This window comes from Streptopelia decaocto (assembly GCF_964273445.1).
Source record: "Streptopelia decaocto genome assembly, chromosome: 9".
Classification (NCBI taxonomy): Eukaryota; Metazoa; Chordata; class Aves; order Columbiformes; family Columbidae; genus Streptopelia; species Streptopelia decaocto.
This window is the reverse complement of record NC_138664.1, coordinates 18,225,869-18,240,775: the sequence shown is the minus strand read 5'-3', so window position 1 is coordinate 18,240,775 and position 14,907 is coordinate 18,225,869. Positions and strand designations below refer to the sequence as shown.

Sequence of the window (14,907 nt, the reverse complement as noted above, 5' to 3'; positions counted from 1 at the left end):
AGCAGATTAGGTGAGAGTGAAGCAAAAAGCATAATACAATGCTTTGAAACAACATACCCATATAAACAATATTTCCTCAACCATCCATACCAACAGAACAAGTTTTGCTTGTTCTCCAACAAATTTATTAGAGCACCTTTTGCTGGTGATACCACCAGAATGTAAAGGTGCACTGGTACAGTCATCTGCACAAAAACCTTCATTCTTCCAAATTTACTTTGGCAGCTGGCAAATGGTCAAAGCTTAATTTTTAAAAGTGTTTTTTGTAATTCTACTTTTGGAGATAAAATATTGAATTTTTTTTTTTTTTTTTTTTTTTTTTTTTTACTTAGGCATTAAGACTCAGAACCTTTTGGGGCTGAATCTCTTGTTTTCTACAAAGAGAACAATAATTTGAAATTCCATTGTCACATTTTTTTCTCCAATCTAACATTAAAATCACAGAACTTCAGAAGTGTCTGAGTTGTTAGCCGGTGTTGCTTGGGTAGTTCTACAAAACTCAAAAGAGCTACACAAATTTACACTGTCCAAAGATGTGGCTCCATATGCCCTTTCAAAGTGTATTTCTAAGACTTGATCAAAAATAACAGGAAGACCGTATCTTGGATTCAGCAACTGAAGAGAACCCAATTCGGCTGAACACATCACACTTCAGATATGTGAAAGAGAAAATGAAAAGACAGTAGTGGTCCCATATGCTGGTCCTGCTTGGCTTATAAAGAAATGAGAGAACGTGTGTAGTGAGAGTGTCTTCCTCACTGAGTGTGAGGGAGAGTATTTTCAAGAGGTCCTTGGAAACTAAAGAAATACAAATGGTTATGCCCACAAATCTGTCTTAAGAAGATGCCTTTCCAAGTTTCAGAAGAACATTATCAGTTGCAGTCATCTTACCTTTTTTTTTTTACATCTTTCTTGTAAACAATCATGCAGGAGTGGTAAAAACATTTTGTTCCGGTAAAGCACCACCCTTCTGAGAACATCGACATGCTCTATGAGGAATAATCGATTATGCCTCACACACCTGTGCTGGGTAATCCATGTTTTATCTCAGTTTCAACAAGAGGGAGTCAGAAGTTCAATGATTTGCTCAAGGTCGCAGAGGAAGCCTGACAGAGCTCCGAGTCTCAGCTGCCTTTCTCACTATCATCCTATCAGATGAGCACTGAGAACTTTAGAGATACAGTGCTCAGAAAGAATTACCTATATACAAGTGGCTTGTAAGGCAACACTAATAGACAGAGCTTTTGAAAGGCTGCTAATGAACACTGGTGAAAATAAGAGACCTTGTATAGGAACTTAAAGATCCATTAGACTAGAATTCACATCTAAAATTGCATGGCTCTGACCATGGAAAATTTGAAGTCTTTCTTAACTAAGAATGATGATTTAGTATCATCTGCAGATGAAATGACAGATTGTTATTGCAAGTTTCCAAAAAACTGCTGGCATGTTAAAATAATACAGCTTTTTTTTTCAATATTTCATTAGACAATGACCATGGTAAAGACTGAGTTGTGTTGATTTCATTTTGATAATTTTGGATCTGCAATGAAAACAGACAAAACTTAAACAGCAGATACCAATGCCACAAATAGTACTTGAGAGAAGGAAGAGCCTGTGTCTCAGGAATCTTACTTTTCACACAGTGCTGCTGCAACACGTGTATTTGTAGGACCTGTTATTACTGGGTGTGTTGCAGGTTAGGGTTGTTGTTACACTTTGCCACTGATGTCTAGGGTTATGGTTTTTCAAGCCCCTCTTACCTTGACTGCGTAATTGTTGAGTGGATCTTTTGCATAAGAAGCTGGGTAGTAAACTGCGTCACCGGCCTCGCAGCATGGCTTGTCACTCGTCAGCCTGAAATCCGACCAGCTGTCCACCCCGAATCGCAACTGGTCTTTTTGTCCGGCCATGAACAAGTCTTCACATTTAAGTGCCAGCTTCTTCAGTGAATCAGCATGAAGGCTTCGGATTTTACCTACCACCTCTTCCCGGTTTTCAATTCCTCGATAAAGTGCTTGCCTTTGTGGCTTCTGGACACCTTTGCCCTGCTTAGTTTGTGAGATGCGTCTCCCTGTTAGAGACTCCATGCTATTGGAACACCGGTCCTTAATACTGATAGTGGTTAGGCTGGAAACACTGTTAGTTGCTGAGGTGGTTGCCCTTAGTTTTTCTATAGGCCTGTCCAAGGAATCTCCTGACTCATTGTCCAGGATCTTAAGCTCCAGGCTGACCGAAGAGCAGGCGCTGCTGGCTTCCCAGTTGGTGTCAATGTCATAGGTGGGATTGGCCACAATGCACAGGTTGTTCTCCAGGGCCTGCTTCTGGAGATCTCTGGCAGTTGGCTCTGTGTTAGCTCTCAAAATTGTTTTCTTTGGCAGTGGAGGTGGTGTCGGCTGTAAGTTGTTCATTGTCTCCTGGTCTACTAGTCCTCCAAAGGCAATGGCATCATCCAAAGCTCCCTTCGGTTGCCTGGGCTGTTTGGGAGGTATCATGGCTGCTCTGGATTGTCCTGTGTAATAAGAAGATAATAGTAATAGAAGATTGAAGTACTTTGCGTCTGCTGCTCACATTTGCATTCTGCAAAGAAGTTTAAGGCCAAAAAAATACGCTGACTAGAACCCTCTGAATACTTGAAGAACACCTAAATACATACCTGAAAAGATGAACTAATTAGAAAGCGAAGTGACCAAATCAACATAATGTATATATTGTCACATATAGCCAGACTTTATTTGACCATGGCCTATATATTAAAATCAGTCTTAGTGCGAGCAATGCTGGCTTTTTACATCACATGGGATTAATGACAGAAAGCGCAAGCAAAAATCAAATGTCAATTTTTGCACTCTGGCCAAATTCCAGTTTCAGTAACTATACCCAGTTTCCCATAATTCCTTCTGCAGTCAGTTGACTGTAATATTATTCCTTCCTTCCTCTTCAAATGGGTGGATGCTGCTAAGTGCCTTTGTGTACTATTGGAGAGGTGCACTTCTCTGGCAGGTGAGGTGATCTTGTTTGATGTAAACTCATACAGGAGGACCATAATTTAAGATTACAAAACCAAAAATATTTTAAAAATATTTTTTAGCCTACAATTTAAAACTCTCCTCTCCACACCCTGACCGCAGCTTTCTCTAATACATTCCTCTTCTTTGCCATGGGTGCCTTTGCTGGCAATATTACGGTCATAGATAACCTGACCTAGATTCAGTCAAGAGATTCCCAACGGCAGGTTTCATACATGAAAGCATGAGATTTCCACTGCCAGACTTGTTTCAAACATTGGTGTGCTTCTAGGGAAGATAAACTTCCCATCATGTGTTTTGGATGGTTTTTAGAGAGGACAATTATGTTTTATAACTGCCAGAGTCCTTGGAAATGAAGAATAAATCAATGACAATAATGTTAGAGAGAATAATAAAAAATAAACACATAATACAAATGACCAACTTGCTGCACTGGGAGAATTAAACGGTTGTTACTCATATCAAAACAAGATTTTACCACTCTTAAAAATCAACTGCTATTTCAGAGGAATTATTTTATAAGTTTTCTACTACTCCTGTGAGGTTCATTGACTGTCATGGTAAGGTAAGAAGCCAATTTTTACAGTTGCAACACAGCAGACATGAAATGGCTGCTTTCTGTAATTGCAGTTGAGCATCTTTTCTAATAAGGGAACAGCAAGCAGAAAGACACTACAACTATTTGACCATTTATAATATATGCTGAATCTTTGTAAAGAGAGGACCAAACTGGAATGCTCAACCAAACTTGGAGATCTCAGAATTTTAATTAAATCACTTTGGTCCATAAAAATAAATGACACCACAGTCTATGAAAAGAATAAAAAGATCGCTTCCTTTACACTTTAAGATATGTTGTTACAGTTTTTATGAATACTACAGAATCAAAGATTCTCTTGGCCAGGATGCACAAAAGCCTGGAACACTGTGTTAGAATGCTGAAAAGGACTTCCTAATTTCAGAAGACAAGAGAGGACTGTATTGTCAGATGTATCCACAAACAAAATAGCCTTGGCTCTTGAATTCTTAACCATCATTCTCTTTTCAATCATTCCAAGGAGATGACATCACAAATGAAAGTTATGTCTCTATCTTTTGTTTAAGCCCAAGAAACACTCAGAAGAGCCTTATGGATTTTGTGATAAGCCAATGTTAAAAAAACTGACTTTTGAGCAGGAAATTCTATTAGCTTTGTACATGCCTGATCATCAGGGAAGATTGCATAGGCCCTAGGTCATTGCTTTTTAACTACCACAAAATAAAAACGTTGAAAGGCTAGAAATATTGGAGAATCCCCGCATCTCTCTCTCAAATAATTGTCAAGGTTGCTTAAAAAAAAATTAAACACTCAGGGACCTTCCACTGCTCCTTTCTGATCTCAGTGCTGCAGCGAACGTGCTCTACGCCAGCAACCCTTCCTCTCACCACTGGATGTGCTGCAGTGTGTAACACTGGTGCCAGTTGAGCAGTACAGTAACGCTGTCATGTACCTTTTGCAGAGATGAAGAGGGGCATGATTTAGAGTGAAAAGCAGAACTGACGTCTGTGTGCTACATACACACATCCAGATGCCACAGCCTTTTGCATAATCCTGAGACAAGTTCATTTCTACTTTGTATCCAATTTTCTTACTCATCCAAACATGTATTCTTTCACAATTGCTTACTCTTACTAAAACTGTGACCTGTGTACTACTCCCCCTGCAATATTCCACGCTGAAGATCACTTGCCTATTTTCTCAATCTTCCCCTCTTCCCCACTGTGCTAAAGTAGGCTAACTGCTGGGCTTCTGAGAAAGGCTACTATTTCAGGAGGCAGTTTCCTAATATGCATTTCTTGTGTGACTTGCTAATCCAACGACTGCACAGATGTTAGAAGCAAACAGCAAGAAAAGAAATGAGAACAAGATGCACATATCAGGCAGCAGCAGCAGCAGAAGCCCTCTCCAAGAAAGGTAAGATTTCTAACTGCAGTTCTTCTTGGTTCTCTTCTGCCTGCTTTAATGGCCTTGCCCTCCAAAAGAAGAGTGTTGCAACTGCAACCAGTGACTTTTGCTACCTGTTGCTTTTGCATAGCTATTGGAACTGTGACATCAAAACATAATTGAAGAAGGTTTTCATAACCAGAGTTGTCTTTGCAGATGTCTGGTGGGGGTGGCAGGATCCAAAAAACTGCATGTACAAGCCATTATGTGGTTCCATTTTCAAGTATTCTCAGCTGAGGAAAAGGAGTTTGTAAAACATGCCATGTTACAGTGTAGGTTCTCCCCACAAGAACAGATTTTCCATCTGGAAATCTATCCATCTGTATTACATGTTTGAAAAGCTTCATATCTGGACTGTTTTTTATGCTGAGTTCTTAACAGCGTACATCTCTTCCATGCCCATTGGGCCAGTCTTTCCAGCTCAGCTTGCCCCCAGCATGTGGTAATACTGCACGGCTCACATTTTTTAAAAATGGGTTGTCTAGCAAGAAAAAGTTGTTTTAAATTTTGTCCCCATCAAAGGCACAAGAATGTTCTTTTGCACACAAGTACTGGCAGAGCATTTGCTTCTTTTTCTTGTCTATCATCTCCTCCTCCCCTTGCATGCTTAAAACCCATCATTTCCTTACCTACAGCATAGACTCCAACATTACAAGGCTTAGCCTGAGCTACACTCTTGAGAGACAAATGAAAAGGAGGAACAGACACAATACTAGGCCTGACTATGGCCATGGCAGTTACAGGGTAAAAAAGAGATATACACCACCTCTCTACTCCTGCTGAAGTTTCCTCCTGTATATACACCCAGGAACACCCTGGGCTCTTTTATCCTGTCATCACAGTGCGACCTCATGTTTCCTAAAAGCCCCAAGTCTTTTATGTTGTATCTGATTCTCAGAGGAGAATCCTCTATCTTGTAAGGCGTGCCTGTGTTTTTTGTTGGTTGGTTGGTTGTGGTGTTTTTTTTGTTGTTGTTGTTGTTGTGTTTGTTTGTTTTTTAATTCCTAGATGTATGATTTTACATGTTACATGAACTAACAAATACAGCCCGTATTTTATACATGAGCTACGCTCAAATTTTGCATCTGCAGTTTGGTTCCTGATAAATACTTGCTGGCACACTTGCAGTTTTTGTGGGCAGGACTATAAACTGCTGATGGGACAACTCCTGCAGGAGCAGGGGAAGGCCAAAACCAAATCTATTTGAGGGCAGTACCTGATAAAATTACTGCCTTGACTTGCCATTATTTCTGTTCATGAAATTTCACGTGACATACCACAACTGAAGACTAGACATTTATCAAAGTAAGGACATCATATTATCTGCTTTTCAATTAAAAAAACATAATATGTATTAGATTAGTATTTTAAAGGAGAATACTGTGCATTATGCTGAAAATTAAGAATTTTACAAACTACAGACTGTAGTGTATAGCTATAAAAAGGTAACTGTAGATACAAATGCAGTTGAAGTTACATCAAACATGATGTAACATAATTAGTTCTCCTATTATCCTTTCTTTCGGTTATACACACCAGTATTTGTTCATTCTACAAAATCTGTGGTTTTGGTGCTCAGGTGATGCAAGATGTGAAAACAAGTCGGAATTATTCCATATGCCCTGCCTAGTAATCTCTTGATAGCTAACTGAGTTAGAAAGAGAGGTTGCTCGAATAAACCAGATAAAAGTTTGAATGGCAGCCAGAGAACTCAGTGCCATTTAGGGTAGCGTTGCTCTTAACAACAAGCTGCAAGCTTGCCAAGACAGACCAAGTCAAGCCTAAAAGTTAGTTTAACTCTTTCATACCTAAAATTTACTTTGGTGACAGCAAATCTGAAAGTGACCCGAGGATGAGGAGAACATTTTGCCTAAACTGCAAAGGGGTTCAGTTTTATTTGGTTTTACGAAGAAGCATTCACACCCAGGAACAACACTGACAAAAATGAGGATGGGTGGAAGTGATCTTCCCTGAAGGAGCAAAAGTAAACTCTCAGCCTAGGATAAGAAGGGCTTTAGTTCACAACAGATGATGACAAATATCTTAGCAGTTATTGATGCTCTAAAAGAAAAAAAATCCTATTTTTTCTTGAAGTTTGGAAAAATAGTGAAATCTACTTATTGTTTCTAAAACAACCACGTAACTTGCTCTGTATTTTAAACTTCTTTGATAAAAATTCCTCCAAATGGATTAAACAACATGTCTTTTAAAAGTATTTGAGATTTTTATCATTAAGGGCAATTAAAAGATTATAATAATAGGAAATGAATCTTTTGAGTTTGTTGAATCTTCACTTTCTTGGTTGTGTATCTTAGAATGAGACAACATAATTTTATTCTCTACAAATCTGTATTTAAAAGTTTGTCTTTAAAAATTAACCTTATAAAAGTATATTGAGCTGTTCAGAAGACCAGGCTCTTCATGGCCTGGAAAGATCCAAAATCTGACCTAATTTAAACTTTCTTCTACGAGAACACACTTACCTAAATTGCTGTACGTAGCACTGCAAGCATTTAAGTCGGGAGAAACTGAAGCTTCTTCCTTCTCTTCCTCCCCTTGCGGGAGCCGGACAGATGACACAGGTATGACGGAGGCGCTGCCGCCATTGTCCTGCTTCACAAACACGGCTCTGGGAACACGAGGGGACAAATCCTCCAGTGTCGTATCATCGGGCACTTGACTGAAACAAACAAAACAAAATCACCTGGAGACCAAAGCTATGATACTAGATCCTTCTGGCAAAATACCAGATGAGGCACTAAATATCTTCAGGAAAGGGAATAAACTGGTAAAGAAATAAGCTCCTTTTGCCCTCCCTTAAAAAAACCCCAACTTTCTACAATATTTATTTTCCTAAATAAGAAGAAACAACTTTTGACTGAAATAGTAACATGTAGTAGTTCATGTTCCCTACAAAAGTGGCAATAAAATGTTTTAAAGCTGACTACCATCAACATATGTACACATATATATGCAGGCATGATTCTGCATAAAAAGCGTAGGACTTATAGGACAGCAGTGGAGCTTAATGTTCTTTTTACCAATCAGAATGATTTTGCTTTAATCAAGGGTACCAAGGTATAGAAAGGGGACTGTTAAGTCTCAATAAATGCATACAACTTTAGTGACACATTTTCATATACTGGTAGGATTTGGGGAACTGACACTCTGGGAAACAGCCCAGTAGCTCTTCTAAGCCAGTAATCTATTTCCCATATAAAAATTCCCCAGGTTAAAACCTACCCGCATTATGCCAGTTGCAAAAGGCCATGAAGACAGTCCTGTGCCTGCTCTTAGCTATGAAGTTTTAAACTGGGATGACTCATAGGACAAAACTGTGAAAATCATGGATTCAATTGGTTTCCATGGATATATTTACTGCAGTATGATTTTAAAATTATGTTATATATATATATATATTAAAAAAATGTTCAGGTTTATTGAAAAAACCTGATCCTATTGAAAACATAGCAGCAATTATCAATAATATGCCACATCGAAATGTCAGAGCAAAAATACTTCTGTGCCTTTATGCTCTCCCACTCACAGAAACAAATACTCCTTATAGGCCAAATCTCAAGAGCGTATGTCCAATTTAGTTCTCATTATTGCAGCCTGATCAAATAGAACAGCGAGAATTTGCAGTACTTGTGACTTCCATGAGAGATAGGAGTAATGCAATTCCTTCAAAAGATGATCATCACTTCATATTTCTGTACAGTTATTTAATTTTTGTGGTAGAGATTTGAAACATAATGTAACTTCTGATTAACAGAAATAAAAACTACATGTTTTTAAATAGGCAGAGCAGCTGAGCTTCTTTAACACAAATCCTTACAGTTGCGACATTGTATCCTCAAGGAGTTAACATAAATTACAGGCATATATCTCACTATGCCAAAGCCAAAATACTGAAAATGGTGATACACAATCTTCTAGCAATCCCCAAGATTAAAACATGCCAATACTTCGCATGACACAGACCCCATGTACGATGCAGCGCGCACATGCTGTTTCTACTCAGCCTCATGAATCTGAGCTGCAGGCTGATACAAACAAAACTCATTAGAACTTGTTAGTAAAAGAGAAAAAACGGCGTAAGTTCAAAAAGATGTAATCTTGAATCAGCATAAAATTCTTTGTTCATTTTTAGTACCATGCATTGGAATCCAGTGAAGAACATTCCATGTGCCACAAATATATCCACATTAAAGAGTTAACCTAATATAATTTCAGGGTAAAGCATACATAAAATTAAAGCAGTAACAAGGCTCTCAAGATTATGAGAAATTAAACTAAAGGCTTGTAATTGCTGTAAATCATATACATACCTGCATTCCTCAAAAAGAACATTTTGTTTAAGAAGTAGTTTCTAGTAGCTTTACAGTTCTGCCATTGCCACAAAACAGGAATTATCAGATCTCAAAGTAATTTTTTAGTATCAACTGGTGAGGTACAGAACAGACTCATTCTGCAAACCAGACACATGCAAGCACATACACTAAACCTAAGCTCAGAAGCATTTTGCCAAAGTAAACCAACAGCTAGAAAGGAAGAAAGAAAAAAATACCAACTCACCCACTGTACTCACTCACACAATTCCCCATTAAAGGAAATTCTTTCAGGGCCTTCTTGAGTCTTTTAATCATGTCTTGAAACTCTGGCGAGCCATTGATTCCACAGTGTTCTGATGTGCTACAAGTTGTGCAAGCTGTAAGCAACAGGGCTGAACTCTGCACAGAGTGATACACCTACCGCACCTTCATGTTTACCTTAGGGGTTGGTCTCAGGGACTTGCCAAAGCGCCCCAGGAAACCAGTCAGTTCCAGCCCTGCCTTTTTAACTCTTCCACTGCCTTCGTGGATGAAAAACAGTTCACAGCCTACTACATCACTGTTTTGGTATGACAACTATGGTCTTAGTCATGTTAATCAGTTAGGCAAAAGCAGGTTCAAGTTTCGAGAGGAGCTAAGAACTTAGACTAATCTACTCTGAAAAGTGAATATCTCAAATCTGTTCTCTAACCAGTTTTAGTGTCTGAGTCAAATACATTTTAAATCACAGCAATTAGATGTCAGGCCGTGAAATCTGTGGGGAAATGCTTCCCTGTAGCTTAACAGTAAAGACAGAGAGATCCAGCACATCCGCAGTGCACTGACTCAGAGAACAAAGAACAAAATGCCAGCTCGTAATCAGCTCCGACACAACGCAGAAGGAACACAAGAGGAAAACATCCTCACTCAGTAAGCTACAAGAACCAAATTCCAATGGCTTTTGCTTCATTAAATAGTCTAAACAGTTAAAACTACTCCTTTTCCAGAAAAGTAGAGCAGCTGATAAACAAGTGGTTCTCCAAGATTAGAACCATTAAAGCCTGATAACTTTGTATCTGCTTGTTGATAGCGAGTGATACTTAAAGCTATCTCCTTATTTGGGATATTTATAGTTATTTTGCCAGGATGGATTCTTTGATGCCTTGCATAAGAGCACATATTTAGCTTTTACCATAGTGGGCACGGCCTCCTGTGTCCAAGCCTTTTTCTTTTCCCTTTTTTATTTCAAAAATAAACTTCATAGGAAAGGAATTACCTTAGAGAACTGTGCTCCTCGGGCACATGTGGCTGAAATTAAACAACTACTCAGTTAATGGAGGAAGCAGCTCTCTGCACACACAGAACACATTTGTTTTCCTAAGAAGCTGAGATTACGTGCAGCAAAAAAACCTGCCATAAAAATGACTGTCCTTCAGATAACATCCCACTGAACACACATACTTGTCATTCACATGTGCACAAGCTCAAAACTGTTTTAAAATTGTTCTTCTCTGCGGGGACAAATGCCCCTAACCCTTTCCTCAGGCTCTCCTCCTTCGTGGTTTTTGGAGGAGAGCCAGAAGATGATGTGGTCTAACTTGCCTTGGTCTTTTGGGAATAATGAGCATCCAGAAAGCAGCCTGCGTAGTGTGGTAACTTCTGTAAGGACAGTGGAATCACAGCTATCGCGTGACCTGTATTTTCCACGATTCAAAGCACGCCTTCTCAATTAGAGTGATTAATAAATGGAAATGAATATGAGGGAGATAAAGCGGAATGCTTATAAGAAGTGATTCTGAGAGTGCATTCCTGAATTAGGGTCAGATCTAGAGGTCAAGCTGAGGGAATACAGTTCTGTGTAAGACACCACATAAATCCAAGTGGCAGAAATTAGCGACAGAAACACAGAGAAAAGCTGATGTGGCCTTAGACCCAGCTGGGACTCTGATCTGCTCTCTGAGGGGTCATCAGCAAAGCAGTAATCAATGGTAGGCATACAGTTTGAGATGGGAGCCCAGAAAGGAAGATGACTCAGTTCTACACAAAAACAGTCTGTGTAACTTGTAGATAAATTTAGTTTCAAAGAGATCTCTTTGAGATCCCCTCAGGCCCTACACTTTTAAGCTAATAAAGCTGATATAAAGCCTAAACTGACCGGATAATGCTTGAGGAAAAATGCAGAGAGGTTAATGGCTTGAGGGCGGTCAAAGGCCACCTTGCACAGGAACTTCCACTCAGAACACAGAACACTTCAGTTCTGCAAAACACTGAGCAAAGCTGATCAGTGCCCAGGTTGCTGTCAGAGTACACCATGGGGACAGAAGATCCACTCCAGTCACTCCTGCAGGTAAGTTCCTCATCGCCACCATTAGCCAAAAATAGTTACTTATGAGGAAGAGTGAAAGAAACTTCTCAAAGGACAACTTGAAATAACTATGCCATAAATTTTATTCCTGGTCCTTATTATTTTGAAGTTGGCTCAGTCCTGAAGCATGACAAGTTGTTTGTTTTAAAATCTTGTACAATGTGATGTTTGCATGCTCTTTAGAGTCAGTGAAACTTCACGGCAATGAGTTCCACAGGTTAACTGAGCATTATAAAACAAGCAAACAAAAACACAAATAATTTTTCTTTATACATTTTAAGTTCTCAGTCTTTCCATTTTACAGACTGTATTAGAGGAATTATGAAAAATAATACATTTTACAATTTCTTAGTCTAAATTTATAAAATAATAAATGGTAAACCCCCTTGTACTTGGTTCTTAGACAGTCCTCAGTGTTTACAGATTTTCACATAAAATGTTACCAAATGTTTTCCTTAATGAACATGCATAATTTCCAATTCTGTTAGCATACTAGAGAAAAATCTCACAAAAGTTTTTCATTGATGAAACGGGGTAAGACAGATGGCTAATGCTCTTAAAAGCATTGTTGAGCATTGCTGAGTGAGGTAAATAAACTTCACTGATATCTAAAAAGAGCAAACCAAGATCGATTTGGGGAGAATAAGGAACTGATAGTTTCACCTGAACATTTCAGATGAGAGTTTCTCCCATTTCGGTAGATTTGCTCTAGCAAATTTCAGCTATAATAAACATGAATTCTCCTCACTAATTATGCAAGCTACACTTAACAGGTTTTGGCTCCAGGTGAGAACCTTACCTTAAGACTTAGACTAGAGGTCCTCAAAACTGGAAAGGACTTTGTTTTAAACAGAGCCCTACTGTGACTTCAAAGAGTTCTGTTCTCAAATAGTTTCTGAAGCAGCTGTGGAATCTGCAGGTTTGGATCAATGACAAAGAGAAAGTGGAATGTGGCAGTGGTGGTTATTCCTGCCTGTCTCTGGATGTGATGCTGATCTTAATATACGACTACATTTTTGAAGAACAATTATTCCTGTTGTTTTTACTGAGTGATCTGTTAAAACATTCATATTCCTCCAAATATACAGAGCACTCAGAGGAATTCCATGGCTCCTGTCCCACTGAATGAGGAGAGCCTACGTGTAAGCTCCATTCCCCACCCTGTCCAGGCTGCAGATGGGGTCACACTGTGGCACACCCCCAGCCCCCATACCCTACATGTTTTTTCCTTTAATAATGGTTAGTAGCATAACAGAAGTTACAAAAATCCCACTGAAGAGATAACCCATTTAGGCTAGGCCCTTTAGGTCTTAGTGCTCTAAATCACCTCACTGGAATTGTCTTTTTCCATTGCTTGTATATGGAAATTTGATGCCTAACTCAAATTCTTGAAATCACATCGGACTTACTGTAATTTAAAGCAAATAGTGTGAACAGTCGTCAGCAACCTCAGGGCAATCAGCACAACAGAAAGCATCTGAGGATCACTTGTGCTACTGAAATGCTTCCAGGGCAGGCAGGAACTGTGCAAGGTTTTGGCCAATTTTCTAAGAGATTCTCATCTGCCCCTGATATTTATGTTAATGTCAGGAGCAGCAGTCTGGCTGGAAGTTACTCAAGGTGAACTGTTTGTACTGTGAGTGTGGCACTTGGGTATGATTTGAAGGAGAAGTCATTTCCAAAAGCTTTGATATCTCTGTACTCTGGTAAGTATAGAGCCCATGAAAGTGTCCAGTGAAATGACCAGGGGCTATTTTAACAAAAAATAGCCTTAAAAGAACGCAAGTTGTGATGTAGTGTTTAACTGCAATGGAGAAGCATGCTTTCTAAGGTTCAAAACAAACCTTCAAAATATGTATAAACATTTCACTCCTTTTGAAGCAAGACACAACAGGATAGTGATTTCTGTAGCTATGGGACAGCACAATTCCTATCTCTCAACTATGAGTTAAAATCCTTTCAACAAAGTTAAAATAATTTTAGGAATTCAACTGGTAATCCTAACTTGAGCTATGAAGAAATGCTTTCTTATCTAAACCAGAATGGCCTGAATATACAGACCTCACTACCTGAAGGAAGTATTTCAGTAAACAGGTTTATCTTGAGTTCACCCAACTCTAGCCCAAAGATGCTGTAAAAGAAAGTTATGGCCAGCTTGTAGCTACAGAAGGAAACTATTAAGTTTAAGATGTAGCTGAATGGAAATGGCTGTTCACAAATCAGTTGTACCTTGATTTACAAAGGCACTGCCATCTAAAAGAGAGCTGAATGAGGTTTTAGTTCAGCTCTGATGTGGTTTATGAGGATAGGAAAGGAAGAATCAGAAGGCCACTCTGCAGTTTTGTTTTAGGAAACATGTCAATCTAAAAAGCTGCTACAGGGTATAAACAGTGATCTCTCAGTGAAGGAGAAGAGAAACCTTTACCCTGTGAAACTCCAATGGCAACAGTTTGATCCAACAGATAAGAGCCTTTGATATAATGTTTTTTTAAACTTCGGTGTGGATTCCACACAGTGCTGTACCACCCTGAGCATTACAGTGACTGAGGCCAGAAATATCACCATGTTATCTTTTTAGAGGTCAGTTCTAGGTTTTGCCTGAGAACAACTGCTGCATTGTCAACCACAGGTGTTCTAAGAAAACCCGATTTTTGTTCCAATTAAATGATTTTTAGCAAAAAATTAATCTACAAGTTTTTTGTACATTTAATACATTAGTATTTGCTAGATCCTTTTGAACAAACATATGTGCATCCTGGCATCAAACAGAAAGAAATAATCACATACGTAAAACAAAATCAAGTTCTTTTGTATAACAAAGACATAGTTTTCAGCTTTCCAAAGAACTGACTATTTTACAAGTGCCGTTCAAAGGGAAAAACTGACCTTTCTAGTGATAACTTTAAATACCTTCAGACCCATTTTGTGATTATGTTATCAACCTTTAGCAGCTTTGTAATCCATTGCAAGTAAGGAAATACTGTATCTTCATTTAATTTGCTTTCAAGACCCCCCGGTAATCTGACATTTTTAAAGCTTATCTTATTTTCCAGGTCATCAGTTTGTTTTTTTCAGTGGGCTTACTGTTGTGGGCATTCTGAGTTAGGCAAGTGTCCTGTTCATCGATTGCTATCTTCATGTTCTCTGCTTTCTTCTAAGCCTCTGCAAGCTTAACTGAATATTTTAAACATCTCTTCCATACACATATTTTAGCCT

At 38.8% G+C, this 14,907-nt stretch overlaps 1 protein-coding gene across 6 annotated transcripts in view; it reads right to left on the bottom strand.

The window, feature by feature from the left end:
• The window catches only part of PEAK1 (pseudopodium enriched atypical kinase 1), a 110,441-nt gene that overhangs the window by 13,707 nt on the left and 81,827 nt on the right, over positions 1-14,907 (bottom strand). For 4 of the 6 annotated variants that reach the window (XM_082061174.1, XM_082061172.1, XM_082061175.1 and 1 more), the window contains 3 exons: positions 9,592-9,708; positions 7,497-7,693; positions 1,764-2,512 (listed from right to left, as the gene is read on the bottom strand). In XM_082061174.1, the coding sequence (XP_081917300.1) occupies positions 1,764-2,512; positions 7,497-7,693; positions 9,592-9,708 (1,063 nt within the window). Of the gene's footprint in view, positions 1-1,763; positions 2,513-7,496; positions 7,694-8,256; positions 8,349-9,591; positions 9,709-14,907 lie in introns of those variants that run through there. The other 2 variants (XR_014184872.1, XM_082061176.1) reach the window with 2 other exon arrangements.